A 19,787-nucleotide genomic window follows, 5' to 3' on the forward strand; every position below is an offset into this window, starting at 1 on the left:
CTCCCCATTTACTATTGGTCAGCTTCCTTATAAGGGAATTTCGTGCTTCTACTTTTTTGCGTGTTTTTTCGCAGTGATATTTGTAAGTCAATGTTCTGTCCAGCACGACGCCAAGATAGGTAGGCTTATCTGTGTGTTCTAGTAGTCCCATGTAACATTAAGTCTGCGGGTCGCCTGTCTCGAATTAAGGTGGAATGCACTCACTTTAGTTTTGGTGGGGTTGGGTTTTACAGAATTCTTTTTGTAATAGGTTGACATTGTTTTTAGGGCGCTTTCTAGTTTCTCCTCGATATCTTCGAACCCTTTGCCTTCAACTGTTATTGCTAGGTCATCTGCATATGCAAAGGTTCTAGTGTTATCTGGAATAGGTTGGTCATTTATATATATGTTGAAAAGAATTGGTGCCAGCACGCTTCCTTGTGCCAACCCATTCTTCTGGTTTCGCCATCGACTCTTTTTGCCCTCGAGCGTCACGAAAAACTGCCTGTTTTAGAGCAAGGATTCGAGTATCTTGACTAGGTGGTAATCTTTCAAGGTCTCATTGGCTTTATGCAGTAATATCTTGTGGTTTACCGTATCATAGGCGGAACTTAGGTCGACTAGGGCCAGCCCTGTGATGTGTTTATTCTCAAAACCCGCCTCGATATGTTCTGTCAATGCGAGGATTTGACTGGTGCAGGACTTTCCAGGTCTGAATCCTGCCTGTTGTGGAATCAGCTTTGAATCGACGGTCTTCTCTATTCTGTAGAGGATTAGTCTTTCGTAGAGCTTAAACAGATGGCAAAGGAGGAATATGGGTCGGTAGCTTTTCGGAGACTCTGGATCTTTTCCGGATTTAAGGAGAGCTACTACTTTTGACTTCCGCCACAGTTTTGGAATTTGAAAGGTTTCGCGACATGCATTGAAAAGTTTAAGTATCCATTTTTTGGTTCCAGGACCGAAATTTTTGATCTGTTCCACGCATATATCGTCAATCCCAGCGGCTTTTCCATTCTTCATGGTATTTATACCATTGTTCAACTCTTTCATAGTAAATGATTTTGCAACTTTTAAATGCTCATGGCGCAAAGTAAGGTCCTCGAGAAAGACAAACCAATTGAACGTTTCATAAGTGCAATAAAGAAGGTTTGAAAATGGCATGTCGTGATGTTGGAGATATATTTTTTAATGCTAAACTTATGGCGTTGATTTGTCCACGTAAGCATATATTTATGATCTAGGGTAATTAGCTGCCATAGCAGTTCTCGCATGACATTTTGTCAAACAACATTACATTTGACAAACGTGTGTTGTTTTATTATTTAAGTTTATTTAAGTAATAATAGAACATTTGGACTTACTTAATTAATATACATTATACCTATATCAATCACAGTTTTACACTACGTCTGTTGGAGCATAAGACGACCGGGCCTCTGGTAGGCGAACTGTGTACATAAATAAATCACCACTAACGAGAATATTAAGTACTCCGACGCTGCCGAATAAAAACAGAAATAGAAGAAACCCTTGTGGCAGTACCTCCATCCACCTATGAAGAAATCGGGTTTCCATTCGACGAATATGTTGACAGAAGCTAAAAATAAGTAAACCATAGGAATTGTTTCATTACAACATTAATTTCTAAAATATATACAGGGTTTCAATTATACAGGAATCAAAAAACACGTGCCATCTCTCGTGGGGAAATTCCTCACGTAAAAATAAGATTTATTTTTCATATCACATAGGTCCGATTTTGCTTTGTTTCGTAGCTGCAGGGTATTAAAATCTTAATATTTTTTCGATTTATTATAATTTTCTTCCAAGTTCTTTTAGTGTTTCGATTTAAATTTTGAAGGTAAAAGTTACTATAAATACGACATATTTTAAAGCTAAAAAAATGTCGACACCAGTGACGTGCATATGTGTTATCACTGGAATATTTTTTCTAAAAAAGCATATACGTCACTGATTTTATTTCTCTTGTTAGCGAAATAGTGTAAGCAATTTAATGCCGATTAAAAGTTGTCTCTTGATATTTTGTCGATTTTGGCCTCCTTGATGAGATGAACGCAATTTTATTAATTTGCCTTGATCCAAGTCTCATAGCATCAGCATTTAAAAAAAATTAATATATCATTAACTTGCGAAATTTTTAAAAAGTACTCATTGATTCCTCATCAAAAAATATGGAAAAAAGTTCTTATAAACATGGGTATGGAAATGCATAGTTCTAGAGTTACAGGATGGTAAAACTTTTTAGTATTAGGTTTTTTGTAATTATCTTAAATACTATTATTTTTTTATTTAAAATTGCTGTAGGTTGGACTATCATATTTTTTGATGAGGAATCAATGAGTATTTTTTTAAAACTTTCGCAAGTTAATGATATGAAATTTTTTTAAAGGTTGCTATTAGACTTGGAACCAGGCAAATTAATAAAATTGCGTTTATCTCATCAAAGAGGCCGAATTCGGCATAATATCAAGAGATAACTTTTAATTGGCATTAAACGTCCTACACCATTTTGATATCAAAAGAAAAAAAGTCAGTGGCGCACATGTTTTTTTTTGAAAAAAATTCCAGTGATAACTCATATGCACGTCCCTGATGAATTTATGGACACTTTTTTAGCCTTAAAATATGTAGCACTTATAGTAACTTTCACCCTCAAAATTTCATTCGAATCACTAAAAGTACTTAAATTATAATAAAATTATAATAAATCGAAAGATTATTAAGTATAGTAAGTAAAACTATATACTACAGATTAAAAAAAATGATAGGAAAAGTTAGCAGCATGAATTATTTTTAAAAATCAAAATAAAGATAGTATTTGTTATTGGTAACTGTATTGATACAAACAAAAGCTTGACAAAAGTGAAATCGGAGCTCGTAAAGAATTTGCAAAGGTTTTTTTAAGAATTACCGAAAAATTTAAGACTGTGCTATTCATGCTACAATTTTTGTGGAAGCTCAAGAAGCAACTACCACCTCAATTTACCACCTGCAAAGTACCACCACAATTTTCACTATTTTCGTATAAAATCAAGCATATTTAATATTTTAGAGATCTACAAATTGATAGAAATAAAAGCTACAACGTGATGCCTCGTAGTATTTGAGAAGTAAAATGCAGTAGTAGTGTTTTCACAATTGTGGGGTTTATTCCAATTTATTCTTTCCGTGTATACTTACAGATGATGCCCCACACAACGAGTCCAAATCCTACCAGAAGTAGCATTATTGGCTGTCTTAAAGCTTTGAAAGTCAAAACCGCTAGAAAACATAATTGTAACACTCCTGAAATAATAACAGTAAATTTATTGAGATATTTGTTATACACTGTGTCAATTTTAAAACTTTGAAACTTTCACGTCAATTTTATTTCTTAGAGGGATACTTTAAATGAGTAAAAAATGTCTATACCTATGTGGCGGATTCATCTATCCAAAAAAATCCTTATGGGTTTTTCGCCACTGCACTGCAAGAAAAATCTACAAAATAAAATAGTTATTTTTTGTAAACACTTCTGCGTTAAACCTAAACGGACGCTGCTTGTCAGAAGTTGTGTTTACAGTAATAAACATTTGCCTAACAAAGAAAAAAATGCTTAACGTTTCGGAAAGTTTTCTCTTTCCGTCGTCGGAAGCAAAAAAATATAAAGAATCAAGAAAAAAACTATTTAAAATATTTAAGTTGAACTATTCGAGAACACTTTACTTTTTAAAACAGATACGTCTACAAGAAATCGTTGACGTTCTGTTAAAATGACATTATATTAAGTTAAACTTCAAAATTAACAATTACTACCTGATAATAACTTAATAAGGTAAAACCAAAAAGCCCAAACTTTCTGTATGATTATTTTTAAATTTCACGTATGTTATGTTTATTTATGTAATGTTCTTTAAAATCAAAGAAGCGATTGCCATATATTACTAACATCTACAGATGCATGAGCAATAGATTTATTTTTATTAGATTGAATTAAAAAAAGATTCTTTTATTTTTCTTTTAGAGGCTATCGCTTCTTTCATTATAATTTTGGCGTTATTTCTGTGCTCTGTGTCCCATGAATGCTGACAAATCTTAGATTTGTGAAAATCTCTCTTTCTTAAATAATCTTTATGTTCTTTAATTCTAACATTTAAGGGTCTAGATGTTTCACCAATGTAAAATTTATCTATTATTATTTTATTTTTTTTATTTATTTTTTTATCTTTTTTTTCTCTTTTTTTAATTTTTTTTTAATTTTTTTTATTTATTTATTTTTTTTTATTTTTTTTTTCGGTAAAAACGACTATCCACCATATTTTATAGACAAAACATTAAACGAAATACAAACCCCAAATCATAGACACAAAGATAACAATACACAATATATACAACTTACAATTCCATAGATACGAGGCGTTTCGGAAAAAATAAGAAGGATAGGAAAACAATATAACATACAAACATCTTTCAAAACACAAAATACACTTAGATCAATTTTATCACATACTAAACCAATGAATACAGAACAACAAACAAAAAATGTAATATACCAAATACCCTGTGAATGCGATAAATTTTACATTGGTGAAACATCTAGACCCTTAAATGTTAAAATTAAAGAACTTAAAGATTATTTAAGAAAGAGAGATTTTCACAAATCTAAGATTTGTCAGCATTCATGGGACACAGGGCACAGAATAAATTTTAATAACGCCAAAATTATAATGAAAGAAGCGATAACCTCTAAAAGAAAAATAAAAGAGGCTTTTTTAATTCAATCTAATAAAAATAAATGTATTGCTCATGCATCTGTAGATGTTAGTAATGTATGACAATCGCTTCTTTGATTTTAAAGAACATTACATAAATAAACATAACATACGTGAAATTTAAAAATAATCATACAGAAAGTTTGGGCTTTTTGGTTTTACCTTATTAAGTAATTCAGGTAGTAATTGTTAATTTTGAAGTTTAACTTAATATAATGTCATTTTAACAAACGTCAACGATTTCTTGTACAGTACATCTGCTTGATCTGTGTCTATGAAAGGAATGCGGACAAAAAACATTTAAATAAACAGCAATATATTTTATACGTCGATTTGACGAGTGCGTCACCGCAAATCGCTCCGCCCACTCATTTTATTGGCTACTTGCAAATTTGTTGAATTTTTATTGATGGGACGCGTCGTCTATTTTTTTACGAAAAACATCGAGAGAATATCGTTTCCCCTCTCACGGATACCCCTTAGCTACAGAACGGACAGACGTACTGTAGACGTATCTGTTTTAAAAAGTAAAGTGTTCTCGAATAGTTCAATTTAAATATTTTAAATAGTTTTTTTCTTGATTATTTATATTTTTTTGCTTCCGACGACGGAAAGAGAAAACTTTCCGAAACGTTAAGCATTTTTTTCTTTGTTAGGCAAATTTTTATTACTGTAAACACAACTTCTGACAAGCAGCGTCCGTTTAGGTTTAACGCCAGAAGTGTTTACAAAAAATAACTATTTTATTTTGTAGATTTTTCTTGCAGTGCAGTGGCGAAAAACCCATAAGGATTTTTTTGGATATTTAAATGAGTATTTATAACCTTTTTTTTTTTCAACCCCCTAGGTGGGGTAGATGTCACACTTACAATCTTAAATGAGAATGGGAGTCAAGCGTTTTAAAGGGCGTTTAACTTTTCAGTGGTATCCTACTTTGTTGCTTTTTGAACAGAGGTTTCCGAATAATCACGTTTCAAAGTTGCAGAAACAATAAATAATTAAACATGCCTGCAGATTTTGGTTTTCAGGTTAGTGTTTACACAAAAATTATTGTAATGGATCTCCTTGTAGTATAAATGATTAGAAGATTAGGTTACACCACTTACGCCCTATCTTATAAGTTATTCAAAATGTTGTCCATTTTCCTGTAAACAATAATAAAGTCTGTTTTCAAACTCCTCCCTAACATTTCAGAAAACTTCACCGGGAATTGACCGGCATTCTGCTGTAATTCGCCTTTTAAGACCATCAATATCAGTAGGTTGTGTTTTATAAACAATGGATTTAAGATGTACCCAAAGAAAGAAGTCTAAGGGTGTTAAATCCGGTGATCTTGGAGGCCATTCAATTAGTCCCCTTCTGCCAATCCATGTACCCGGAAATCTTTCGTTTAACCACTGTCGGAGCTCCGTCGTGCTGGAATGTTAATAAATCATCCTGTAAAACTGGATTACCCTCTGCATCAATTTAAGGTTTCTAGCTCTTGGGTGATAAGAGGATCAATAGTGTCTTGAAGCATATTAAGATACAGATCACCTGTCAAGTTTCCTTCATGCATTTCTAAGAATAGGTACCTATAATTGTGTATGTCCTTATCGAAAAAATAGGGCGTATTGAAGGGGAGGCAGGGGAGGGCTATGTCCCCCCCTGTAAGTTGCCACTCATTCAAATTTGAGAAAAGAAACGTTAATGTTTATGATGTTTTCTGTATATTAGTATTTCGACCCACCTAGAAAAATGTAATGGCTACGTCCACGTTACCACCTAATCTTCTAATAATTTGTACTACAAGGAGACCCATTGCAATATTTTTTGTGTAAGCACTAGCGGGAAAACCAAAATCTCGATGCAGGCATGTTTAATTGTTTCAGCAGCTTTGAAACGCGATTATTCGGAAACCTCTGGACAGAAAGCAACTACGAAAGGATACCATTGAAAAGAGAATTGAACGCTCTTTAAAGCGATGTGCCTCTTGAACCCCATTCCTATTTAAGACTGTAAAGGTGACATCTACCCCTCCTAGGAGGTTGAAAAAAAAAGGTTAACAATATTCATTTAAAGTGTCCCCCTTACAAATAAAATTGACGTGTCTTTCCGATTTTTCATATTTTTAACTGCAAGAAAGATATTAAGGGTGGGAAGTTTTAAAACTGACACAGTTGTATTTGTATTTCATTTTACCTCCAACAATCAAGTAAATCGGTAACCAACTGTTAGTGGGACAAGAATTAATATACGCAAGACCTGTTAATAGTTTGGTTACTGGCAGTACAAAATGAACTACTTGACATAGTCTTCTTAAACCTAAAATATCCATAAAATAGTAATTAATTATATTAACTTTTTTTTAAATAATCTTTGCTGTAACTTGTTAAGCTAAAGTTTGCTAAAGATACTCCTTAAATTCTAGTGAATCATCAACATCTTCACCTCAGGTCATTGACGAAGGGCTTTCACATGTTGATGCAAATTCTGAATTGACTAAAGATGATTGTTATGCATATGTTACGCACAATACTCGAATTTGGGTAATGCCCGAAAAAATGCAGAGAACTAGTTTTGTTCAAAAAATACTTCCCAAACCCGAAATTGTACATTTAAACGGCTATTGCGCATTACAAAATAGTCAAAACTAGTATTGTGCATTTTGAATTGCGCAAAACTAGTTTGGTGCATTTCAAAATGTCCAATACTAGTTTTGCTTGTCCTATTTGATCAATGATTTGATCTAACACAAAGGATGGATTGTTTATGAATGTGTTTGATTCAAATATGATTAAACTGACAATGAAATACTTAAAAAAATAAAACTTTATTCATAAATACTTTATAAATGGATAAATACATAATAATATAGGTACCTATATGAATATTTATACAGTAGTATTATATTATTTATTTGAACAGGAACTTGAATGGTGGCACTTAGAGTTGCAAATAACATTATTTTTTCTACAAGAACACGCTCTATTAATACATTTTTTTATACACATGCATGAAATAAAACCTTGAGTAGATCCGGATATATCGGAAGATGCAGTTTCTAAGTGATATTTCCGTTTTATCGCCAACATTGTTGTTGTCAATAAAAAAATTATTATCAGCTAATTGAAACTCATTTCTACAATAAAGTTTATGTAAAACTCCAGTCTTTGTTGCTAATTTGTAAAACTCATCATCAGCCGATTGTACAACTGCCATTACATTTCGTGGTGCTAATCTTCCTCGATCTACAGTACATCTGCTGGATCTGTGTCTATGAAAGGAATGCGAACAAAAAAACATTTAAATAAACAGCAATATATTTTATACGTCGATTTGACGAGTGCGTCACCGCAAATCGCTCCGCCCACTCATTTTATTGGCTACTTGCAAATTTGTTGAATTTTTATTGATGGGACGCGTCGTCTATTTTTTTACGAAAAACATCGAGAGAATATCGTTTTCCCTCTCAGGATACCCCGTAGCTACAGAACGGATAGACGTACTGTACGTCTGGTATTCGAAGAAGTACATTGTACCACAGGACCATACGCTCCTGTAAATGTATTAGTCTAATGTACTTAGTACTTATCATTCAACTTATAAAATATAAAAATTTAAAATAACGGAATCCTAAGAATGGTTAGATATCTAATAGATAAAAGATAAACAAAAAAAATTATGACGTTTATGTGCCTGGTGAATTATAGAAAACATTTCCTCAGTCGCCACAAAATACAGTATGACATCGGAATCTCCTTGGCGCTTCTTGATCAATTTTTCCACGTCAACCACAGCTATTATATCAAAACGCTTTATTCTTCTACAGTACGTCTGCTGGATCTGTGTCAATGAAAGGAATGCGGACAAAAAACATTTAAATAAACAGCAATATATTTTATACGTTGACTTGACGGGTACGTAACCGCAAATCGCTCCGCCCACTCATTTTATTGGCTACTTGCAAATTTGTCGAATTTTTATTGATGGGACGCGTCGTCTAATTTTTTACGAAAAACATCGAGAGAATATCGTTTCCCCTCTCACGGATACCCCGTAGCTACAGAACGGACAAACGTACTGTATATTGTTTCGCACACAAAGGTTTTAAATCAGTTTTAAGAAAATTTGCCTCCTTAACTCCAGTCAATATCGTTAGGTATTGGTTTTTCGACATAAGGTTATATTTCTGTGTTTTAGCCATCATCAATCGACGTACTTGAATTTCGAACTCGGCTTCCATTTTTTCTTGCATGTTTATATTTTATATTACCAAGTATTGCGTATTTCCACCCACAACAAAATCAAAATAAGAATCCTTTAAAACCTAAACAAACTTCTAACCCTACTTTTTGCCGTCTTATTTAAAGAAAACGAGGAAAACTAGTATTGGTCATTTTGAAATGCACCAAACCAGTTTTGCACAATTTAAAATGCACAATACTAGTTTTTGCCAGTTTGTATAATGCGCAGTACCCGTTTAAATGTATAATTTCGGGTTTGGGAAATATTTTTTGCTCAAACCTAGTTCTGTGCATTTTTTTCGGACATTACCCGAATTCGAGTATTGTGCGTAACACATACACCGTAGGGTGCACCAAAAAAAATATATTTTTTTATTTTTAGTTGCCGGTGAAAATATCGTTAAGGATAATAAAAAGAAATCTGGTAAAGTTTGAGCTTTTAATATTAATATTAAGAGGTGCCTCATCGCGATTTTCTATTTTCCATTTAAATAACACGGGGAAACAATGTTTTTCCTTTGGAATTTAATTGCGTTCTAACAAATCAGCAATTGAAGGGTCTCCAAAAAATGTCTGATATGAATTTTCATTAAATCGACTCGTTTAAAAGTTATTGAATTTTAAAGTTCAACTTCAAATCGTATAATATGATACCTTCCATAATTTTCTATATCGTCGGCTTTATGACGAAAAGGCGTATCTCGATTTTTGCTACTTTTCAGGAGAGCAATTTAAAGAAAATCGCTTACTTTATTTGGCCAATAAATGTAAAGTCTTTAATTTTTTAATAGTGTTTTTTTGTATTAACACTTAAACGGAGACATTGAGGAAACGTTCTGGAGATAAATTGAGCGTAAATTCTAGTAAATAATTTATTTTTAGTTGTTTAATAGAGATAGGCCTTTTTGTTATAATAATAATAAATTTATTTCCGAACGAATAGTATACATACGCCCGTGTAAAATAAATTTAAAAATGACAGTAAAGTGTTCTTAATAAGAAAAAAAAAATGATACAATATTCACATTATGGAATACTTACAAGAAAATGCAATACATACATACAAGAAAAAATCTGAAAATCGCCAAAAAATCAGAAACAAATATTTTTAAATACTTTTATTCGCGTTGGATTAGATCAACTGAAAACAAAGACAATTTTCATGCCAGAAGCAAAGACAATAATCAATTAAAATACTCTTATCTAGCTTGTTTTAATAATATTGTTGTTAATAATATATTGTCCAAAAATGCAATTTTTTAACTAATATATTTTTAGTAATTTTTTAGTTAATTGAGGGCATTAATACAGGGCATTTAAACTCACGGTCCATATAATAAAAACTAAACTAAACAAAAACAAAACATGTTTCTTCATTCGTTTTTTAATACAAATAACTGTGGAGTAACCGTTTCTGTTTTCCCTGTTCAATGATAACAAATTCGACTTTCATTCTACGTGTTTATGCTGGATGATGATAGGCAAAATAAATAAAATTTTCCAAAAATTGGTAGGGATGACAATGCCAATGGCCTGACAATGATAATGAGATGAAAATTATTGTATTTTTCGGGCAAGTTTTTGGTTCGCTGAAATGTTCTTAGAGAAATTATGATTTCGGGAAATTTTCCATTAGGGCAATTTTCGTTTCATTGTTTTGCTTTCGATCAAAATTTTCCTTTTATTCGGCCATTTATTCTCGGACAATCTTTTGCATACCCGATACAGCTATGTGCAGAGTCTAGCTCATTCTAACAATGGTTTTTGGCAAAAAAATAGACTCTAAAATCACACTGTAAAAGAGAGCTTCTCATAGAGCCATGATAGAAGTTTTATTTTGTCCCAAGCAACCGTCAGAAAATAATTAGGTAGAATGGTGTAATTTTCTCTCGCATATATTTTCATAACTTAAAACAAAAGGACCTATCTCAAATTCCATCTTTCTTGTAGTATAACAATTGGTATAACAATAATTGATATAACAAAGAGCCCTATCTCAACATACGTCTCTTCGTCATAACGAAGAATTGTAGTATTTGATTATAGTATTGTTAAAATATGACCCATTGGGCATGTCATGACGTTGATATCTCAAAATCGCCAAAAATCGAGATACGCCTTTTCGTCATAAAGCCGATGATATTTTCTCACCAAATGGCTCAAAAACATAAAATATGATATTTTAGTTATTTGAGCCATTATTTCGTGATAAAATACGATAGTTTATGTTTATGTGTCAATATTTCGTGATAAAATATAAAAAATCGTGGAAGTTATCATATACGATTTGAAGTTTAACTTTAACCTTCAATAACTTCCAAACGAGTCAATTAAATGAAAATTTATATCAGATCTTTTTTGAAGACCGTTCCATTTTCTACAAGAATATGTATTGATTTTTACCAAACGCTGATTTGTTGGAACGCAATAAAATTCCAAAAGAAAAAAATGTTTCCGCGTATTATTTAAATGGGAAATAGAGGCGAATAGGCAGTTCTAATGTATATGTACCATAACGTTTTAAGTGTCTTATCCTGGCCGGTTAAAAGATGCCCAAATCGTATTTTTAATCATATCTCAATTTTTTGAAACGGAACGAGGGTGGAACATTAGCAAATTTGAAAAAAACATTCTGTTACGAATAATTTGATACCACACACTTGTTTTTTCGAGTCAAATTTTCGTTATGAACCGCATGTTATAATTTCAAATAAACCATATGCGAAAATGTCAAAAGTTGACATAATATGATATATTATTCTATTCAGAGTGTCATTTTCCATCGAATAAAGTAGAAATATACCATGGGTGACATTTAAAAATCAAAAGTTGTAGTCATTTCCGGTGAAACAGGAAGTGACCAAAAACAATTGAATACGTAAAGGGTGAGTCACTTTTGAGACGCACCCGGTAAAGTATGCGGTATATACAAATATACTGCAATTTTTTTCCAGCGGTAGAAATAGTTCTGTTAGTGAGAGATATTGTGCTGTTAATAAAAAAAATAGTCTTGTTAACCTGTAAGAATGGGTAATATGTATGGCAGGTGAGAAATTGGATAAAAATTATTGAAACCATTGTCCTTATTTTCGCAGTCCTAAAAATTTGTCAGATGACAGTCTATAATAATTACAAATTCAATTTTACAGATGATTGTTGTCATCTCTACATGTTTTTACTTTTCATAATTTATGGAAAGAAAATTATTGGTTCAGGTAAAAATTTGACTATGGATAAAAACACTTTTCTCAACGTTTTGAGACCTCAAGAATAGAAAAAACATGGTTTTAGCAAAATATCAGCCCATTCGTCCGTCATCAAAAAACATTTTTTAAAACTTTCTATCAGAGACAGGAGAAAGTTTTTTATTGTAGGAAATTTAATTCTCTACAAAATCGATCTATTGGCTTTATTTTGGATCTTTCTTACTTTTTGAGCTATAGCTAAAAAAATATCTGATCAAGATGACTTGTCCTAACTTCTCATCATATGAATGAGTTTGGATCTAAAGCGATTTTTGAAAGATAGAGTAATGTTTTTCGATTTTTCTGTTGAAAATTACGAAATTGCAGAGTGTCAAAAATTACAGCGTCGTGGCTATCTATATTGAGAGCAATACCACAGATTAGGTATACTATATGTATACAGATAAAAATCTTATCCTTAATTCGTGGTACGAAAATTGTTTTTTATGACGATGTGCAAACGAGTAAAATTTCCTGTGCGCAAAAATAAACTCGCGTAAAATAACAATAAACAGCGTAATAGAGAGATATCGCAAAACCGAATAGCGTGCATGGACGTTAATAAGGCCAGGTGTTATTTCCTTTACGTGAGGTGGTATTAACTCTCTTCATTTATAGTTATCGGCTCGGAAAGAATTCTGCTCGCGTCGCGTCCGCTATTTAAACTTAACCTAACTTTGAATTTAAAACTTTGAAATTGTTTTGTTTACTAGGTATTTTAAAACTAATGGGCTAAAGTGCTTATTTCCAGTGCTTTATTATTCAACGTCTGCCAGTGGGTTTAGGGCAACAAATTCTCTTAGAAGGGCTAAGTCGTCATCTGCTGTAAACCTAAGCCTCTTTATAGGTTCTTTAATATTGGAAGAGGTGGAATCCTCATATTTATTGAAATTTCATATTTATTCAATTAAAACTAATTCCAACTACTTAAATATCAAATTACCTAATAAAACTTAAGTAATAATTCAAAACAATTCAAACATAACCTAAAATAAAAGATCTCGCCGGCCGGCCCCGGTTGTCAAATACCTGCACATGCCCATTTAAGCAATTTTTAAACGTTATTTAGAAATAGCGCTTGGTGTAATTGATCCCCAAATTACGTCAGGCGGTAACTTTATTAACGGGTGTTGCGTTAAAAACTGACTCGCGCATATCGTAACCATGATAAGGTACGCGTAAATACTGCATGACGCCATTCGGTTTTCCGTTATCTCTCTAATAACTGTGCCGGTCAGGCGCTGTGCACAATTTTAGAGGACATAGTGGGCGTGCTATGTGCGCAAACTAGTAACCTAACTAGTGCCCGATTCCGAAAACCGGAACCACGAAAAACAATAAAGAAAAAACAAAGTTTATAATCTGTATAATCTGTGGCAATTCAAACATCTTATTCAGCACAGCATTGACATCAAAAACATGAGAGGAACATATAATTTAACATGATTTAGTGACATTGGGTAATATTTAAGGAGTAGCCTTTAGCCCGCGGTTACATTGGATGCGGGTCCGTGCGTTTTTTTTAACGTGCAAGCTCTGACGGAATTTACTCGCACGACTATTTTATTTTAGTGGTTACATTAGATGCGCGTTCAGGGTGTCTTGTGTTTTGAGTTTGTCAAAACGGACGCCACTTTGATTCTGTCTGAAGATTTAATGTTAAAATAACTACTTATGAACAAACGAAAATGTTGGGTAAATAACTTATATGCAAGAAAAGGATGAAGAAAATGAATATGTAAAATATTTGATGAATTAAAACAGCAACCGATCAAATTTTTTGAATATTTTAGAATGTTTCCATCAACATTAATATACTCGTATCCTAAATAAAAATAAACCTGGTATCCAAAAATATTCAAATTTTTCGGGAATGTATTGTGCCCAGAGATATAAAAATTCGAACGCTCGGACGTGCACGTATTAAAATAACAAACCAGTTTTTTTTCATCCTACCAACAGGAATTGACGTACGTGCACGGACGCGCAGACTCCGATGCAATGTAACCGCCTGCGTGCACGTCCGACCACGTACGGTCAAAAAAACGCACGGACATGCATCCAATGTAACCGCGGGCTTACTGATGGTCTTGCCTGGTGTTACAAATCGAAACGTTATTAAAGGGGATATAAATGCAATAAAGTATTTTTTTCATAATTCACCGTTGACTAACATTTTCCAAAACCGCAATTCTAATTTTTTCAAAGCCTTAAAAACGAAGTGGTAGTCGATTTTTAAAATTTTAATTTCTTAGATGGTAGAAATTCTTTTCAAGTTTTAAGTAATAATAAATTACACTTCTTAAAACTAAATATCCGTATTTTTTATCCATGCAATTTAAATACATCAAGAAGTAAGTATTGTATGTAATTTAAATACACAAGAAGAACTATTTTCACAGGGTAGCTAAAAATCTTTGAAAATTTTATTCTTGAACTAGATAACCACCCAATAACCACCAGTCTTAAATCGACAAGTTATATATTGGTTGACTTTTATGCTATATGACATTTCTTTGACAGACATTTTTCTACTAGAAAGTATTTCTATATTATTTAATATATTTTTTAAATGAGATATCTCATTATAAGATATTAGTTTCCAAGTAATCCTCGACTTAGTTTTTTAGCTTCCCAAAAAATACTAAAGAAAACTCAGCAAAGGTATATGGGTGTGATTTTCTGTAATCCGGTAATATAATTTTTGGATTATTTATTTTAAATTGATATTCAGAGTAGTTTCTATTTTAGCAGGAAACTGTCGCTTAATAATCTTATTTCAGAAAGAAAATATAAAGTAGAATATTTAAAATTTTGATTAAAAGTTAACCAAATTAACTTTAAAAACTTTAACTGCAAGTAAACTTTTGTATATATCTTTAAGATAAGGAGTGGTAAGCATATAATTAATATGCAATTAATGCATTGTATGTGTTATTGAATATATTTACAGATATTGGTACGAAGAAACACAACTAAAGTTGGATTGAAGAAAATAAAAATTGTTATAAATTACCTTGTGTTTGCGCCGGTATAGGATTATCAATTCGAGGGACTAAAAAAGAACAATACATCTTATTTAATCGTTTAATACCATGAACTCATTTAATCTAAGGTTTTAAAAGTGTGTTACCATCCAAAGATAATTCAGTAAAAGCTGCGTCCAAATCTGCTTCCTCTATTGATATTATATTTTTAGACTTGATGCTGCCACTGCCGCTGCCGCTGCTACCATTCATTTTTAAATCTACACCTTAATCTTAATTATCATAATTTAGGTAAATATCGTTTACTTGTATATATTTGTCACCTTCTGACATCTTGGTGTTTATTTTGACGCTTAAAATCTATTGACAGTATTTATTAAGGTTATTTCGTTTCTATGTTAACAATCTGTAATAATCAAAATACAATTTGACGTCAGTTTTAATTGTTTTGAAAGCAGAGTTGTAAATATAGATGCTCTGGGAATTCAGTTGACGATAACATTTGCTAATTTAATCCAATATACTCCATAATTAATCATAAAATTTTTGCATGGCAAATAAGTTATTGAAATCCGGAAATTCTATTTCAATAAAGTATCGGGAACAAGAAGGCATAATTGGCATAAAATAAATATACATATGTTGATTATCATTAATTATGAATAAATATTGTAATTCAATATCATCAGATTTTATTTAACTATTAAAATATTGGAAATTATTTTTGTTATATTTTTAGAATCGAAGTCTAAAAATAAAAACTTGAATTTCAATTGTACCTAATATTTTTATATTAACCCGATTTTTATATTAACCTACGGGGAATTTCCTTAAATTCATTTAGAAAACGGAAGAAATATATTCTAATGACTGACGTATTTTGGAACCAAGACAGTTTCCTAGTCTGGTTTCTCAGATTTAATAGAAAAGAGATTTTCGTGGATCTAAAAATGAATACCTTAAACACTCGGTTTATTTTACAGCAAAAAAATAATGAAGTGGAAGCTTAACACCTTTAAAATACCGTATGATCGAATAAAAACGGCGTCCAGTTGGCTGGGAAATGACGATCGATGATGTTTTCCATATAAATTTACATATAAAATGACAGCGATCTTCATTTCATAGCCATCGCTGACGCCGTTTTTATTCGATCATACGGTATTTATAGAATGTAGAATGATTGTGTGGAGGAGGGGGGAGGGGTTAATCACTGCGACCGTAAAGATTTATTGTGTCCCCCTTCCTTGAGTTATAACTCGTCATACAGTCTATAACCCATCATACTTGAGCATTTTCCTATTGTAGAGGGGACATGGTATTTCCCATCCTCTTCTGACAACAGATGATCTTTGGTTAAGGTTTGGCTCAACGTGCCCTTCACAGTCGAGGAGCTTCTCTCCGGCTGAGGTACCCGTGAGGTGGAGGCTGGAGAATCTGTCTCTATTTTGTCCACCTCTTTAACTTAGTCTCTGATACCGGGGTTGTCCCGAATCTATAATAGACGATATTCCGATCCCTCTTTCTATTTGAGGTCAATTCCTATTGTGAGGACCTGACCATCCTCTTCGCTCAAGTTGATCATTCACCAACTCGATGTTCTTTCATTAGAGTTCTGAGCCTAGATAAGACTCAGCAGGTAGGTGATGTCTTTTCCTTTGCTCCTCGGCAGAAAGATCGAGCTGGTCGCCCCTTTTGGGATGTTTTCTACCTTCACTGCAACCAGTCCCGGCCATTGCCAATTCTTCAGTTTAAGTGCCGTTTCCGCCAATCAATCCGAACAAAACCGATTCTTGAAATACACTGTAAAAAATCAGCCTGAGTGAACACATATTTCTCAGGGAGTGAATTTTTTGAGTGAAATAATTGAGTACATTTTTATCTAAAATAGAGTAAATTCATCATTTTACTCAAATATGATCTCTATTTAATCAATAGCTATTGAATAAGCTCATGTTCGAGTTATAACCCCTATCTTTGAGTAATGGAATAGAAAAATTCACTTAAAAACTCATGTTATGTTTTACACAATAAAAATTTGAGTGAAATCACCCAGTTTAGAGTATTTTCGCTCATTACTAATCATACGTCATACGCGCTTCTTCGATACCGAATAAGCTATTTCCCTGTTCCTCAGTTTTTAATTATCTGTTCGAGTCGTAGGTTGTCTTGTTCCTTCGAAGGTGCCCAGGTTACAAGTCCATAGTGTATGTGTGTGTGATGTAAAGTGTGACAGTGGCCGCGTGGCGTGGTGAAGCGAATACGAACTCATAACTCCTAAATATGTTTTATGTTAAGAACATTTTTTTTCACATCGCAGAAATCCGCCTAACATATATTCAAATTCGACTGCGTCTACTGATTGCCGCAATGCTCGGATGTTTCCTGGACTAATTAGCGTAGCGAAAATCTAGGTACTTTCCCTCAATCTGGAACTGGGAACTGGAACATTTGGCAGAATAACATTTTTTTTTAATTTTCAGGAGGAAAAGTATCTGGATTTTCCGGAGGATTTTCGTTATTAAAAGTTAGTTTAGAAATTAGAAATATTCGAGAATGTTGGTAGCCGAGCTGACGAATGCTCTTAATAAAGCGGATTTTTGCGATGTGATGCAACTTTTCTAGACATCTAGCTTAAAAAGTTCCTGTATTTTTTCCAAAAAGAGTTGAAAACTTTTTAAAATGTTTTTGATATTATAATAATAGTGTTATATTTGGTTTTATTTGTTTTTTTGTCAAATAAAAATGACAAATAAAAATATTTTTGAAGGTTCTACAGTTTTTTATTTGGTTTGTTAAAAAAAACGAAATATTCTAAATGATTTTTTTAAAAGCTATGTAAGCTAACTTGTTATTTTATTACAAGTGACCAGATGCCTCCCAAAAGTGAATTTTAGGAAATGGACATGTTCGAGACCATGTCCTAAACTGAAACTTACCTTTGAAAGGCACCTGCCCACCTGTTATAAAATAACAAGTTAGCTTACATATAGCTTTTAAAAAAATAATTTAGAATATATTTCTCAATACTGAGTGAAATTAATACTCAGATATGAGTACTAATCGAGTTAAGTGTAACACAAATTTGAGTAAAAGTCACTCAATAAAAGGTGTCTTGAACTCAACACTTAGTGAGTTCACTCATTTTAAAGTGAATAAATTATCAAAATCGATCAAAATCCTACTCAAGGTAAACAATAATGAGTAAAAAGGAGTCTTTCGTCTAATCTCGATTGAGTGAAAACACTCAGTGCTTTTCACTCTGAGAATTGAAGATTCACTCGGTTCTGTAGAGTGGAAATTTCACTCAATCGGGTGTGGACAGAAATTGAGAAAGTATTGAGTGAAATCTGAGTGAAATTTCACTCATTTTTTTTTACAGTGTACACACTCTATGAGGAACATGCCTACCCGAAAGTGTATCCCCGCAAAACGCAACCGACTCATATGTTGTGGACCGTTGCGATGCAATCTGCTCGCTACTACTCATGATGCATACTGCTACTACTACATCGTCTGGTAACCCCTCTTCTAGAGCGCCTTCAGTTAACGTCTCCTTTTTGCTGCCAAGGCTAATCTGGACGGAGCCTACTTTTTTTACGCGGAATTCGAACCGCGGTCCTCCGCCATATCGTGAGAAGTGTCTAAATCGACTCTTACTCACGAGATATCCGATCTCATTCGGCCTCGAACCGGCGTGAATGAGCAGTGTGTGTCAATATATTTTACACTTTTGCCTTTTTTTGGACAATAGCACGATACAGGCGTTTCGAACCAGTCACCCGTCCATCCACTAGTATCGCCTTACGTCGCATAACTTCGGTGTTCTAATGGGAACCAGTGTTTCGACGTAGCTGGGCCGTTGCCTGAAAATGGTCATTTGAGGACAAAAATCCTAGAGCTTTCAAATCAGTCTTTTTAATTCATTTTGGCACAAAATATTAATGAACAAACATTTTTTATAATATCGCAATGAATAAATTTTAAATGAAACTTAAGAATTACAAAAATAATAATAACATAAATAAAAGAGAAATTTTTCAATGGCGTGGATAGATTACCGAAAGGCTTTTTACTCGGTGCCACACTCCTGGCTTATTCAAGTATTGAACATATATAAAATACATCCCCAAGTTGTACGACTGTTAGAAACGGGTGCGGCACATTTGCATTACCAAACGGAGCATATAAACACAAAAATGGGAATTTACTAAGGGGATTCTTTAAGCCCCCTATGGTTCTGTTTAGCTTTAAATCCCTTAAGTCATCTACTAAATTCTAGCCCTTATGCGTACAAAATAAATAAAGAAGAAGATATCTCACACCAGTTTTATGTGGATGACCTCAAACTATATGCAAAAGGAAGACAACAACTACCACTATCACCTACTATCACTTACACTTTGGAATTCTTGCCTGGACTCCTACATACATACAAGCTTTAGATCGGAAAATAAGAACTCTTCTAACAAAGTATATCATACATCACCCAAAATCTGCAATAGAGAATATTTACCAAGATGTGAGGGCGGTAGAGGACTAACCAATTTAGAGCTAGCTTTAAAACAAGAAAAAAAA

At 32.9% G+C, this 19,787-nt stretch overlaps 2 protein-coding genes and 1 long non-coding RNA gene across 4 annotated transcripts in view; 2 read left to right on the forward strand and 1 right to left on the reverse strand.

Moving 5' to 3' along the window:
- Nucleotides 1–19,787, forward strand: part of LOC115881804 (glycine receptor subunit alpha-2-like) — an 88,334-nt gene that overhangs the window by 60,499 nt on the left and 8,048 nt on the right. The window lies entirely within an intron of this gene.
- Nucleotides 1,293–15,486, reverse strand: LOC115881803 (transmembrane protein 272-like). 2 transcript variants are annotated; one of them, XM_030899472.1, is made up of 5 exons: nucleotides 15,356–15,486; nucleotides 15,239–15,277; nucleotides 6,933–7,055; nucleotides 3,181–3,285; nucleotides 1,293–1,576 (listed from the first exon to the last, which is right to left on the reverse strand). In XM_030899472.1, exons 1-5 carry the CDS (start codon nucleotides 15,459–15,461, stop codon nucleotides 1,383–1,385), a joined length of 567 nt encoding a protein of 188 aa, XP_030755332.1. In that variant the 5' UTR covers nucleotides 15,462–15,486; the 3' UTR covers nucleotides 1,293–1,382. The 2 variants fall into 2 exon arrangements, with proteins under 2 accessions (XP_030755332.1, XP_030755333.1); XM_030899473.1 differs by having other exon boundaries at nucleotides 15,239–15,296; nucleotides 15,356–15,441.
- On the forward strand, nucleotides 14,981–15,487 carry LOC115881805. Its single transcript, XR_004050090.1, has 3 exons — nucleotides 14,981–15,116; nucleotides 15,176–15,372; nucleotides 15,422–15,487. It is a non-coding gene; the product is annotated as an uncharacterized LOC115881805 (long non-coding RNA).

The sequence above is a fragment of the Sitophilus oryzae genome, unplaced genomic scaffold (assembly GCF_002938485.1).
Source record: "Sitophilus oryzae breed Bouriz unplaced genomic scaffold, Soryzae_2.0 scaffold_1740_pilon_pilon, whole genome shotgun sequence".
In the NCBI taxonomy this organism is placed as follows: Eukaryota; Metazoa; Arthropoda; class Insecta; order Coleoptera; family Curculionidae; genus Sitophilus; species Sitophilus oryzae.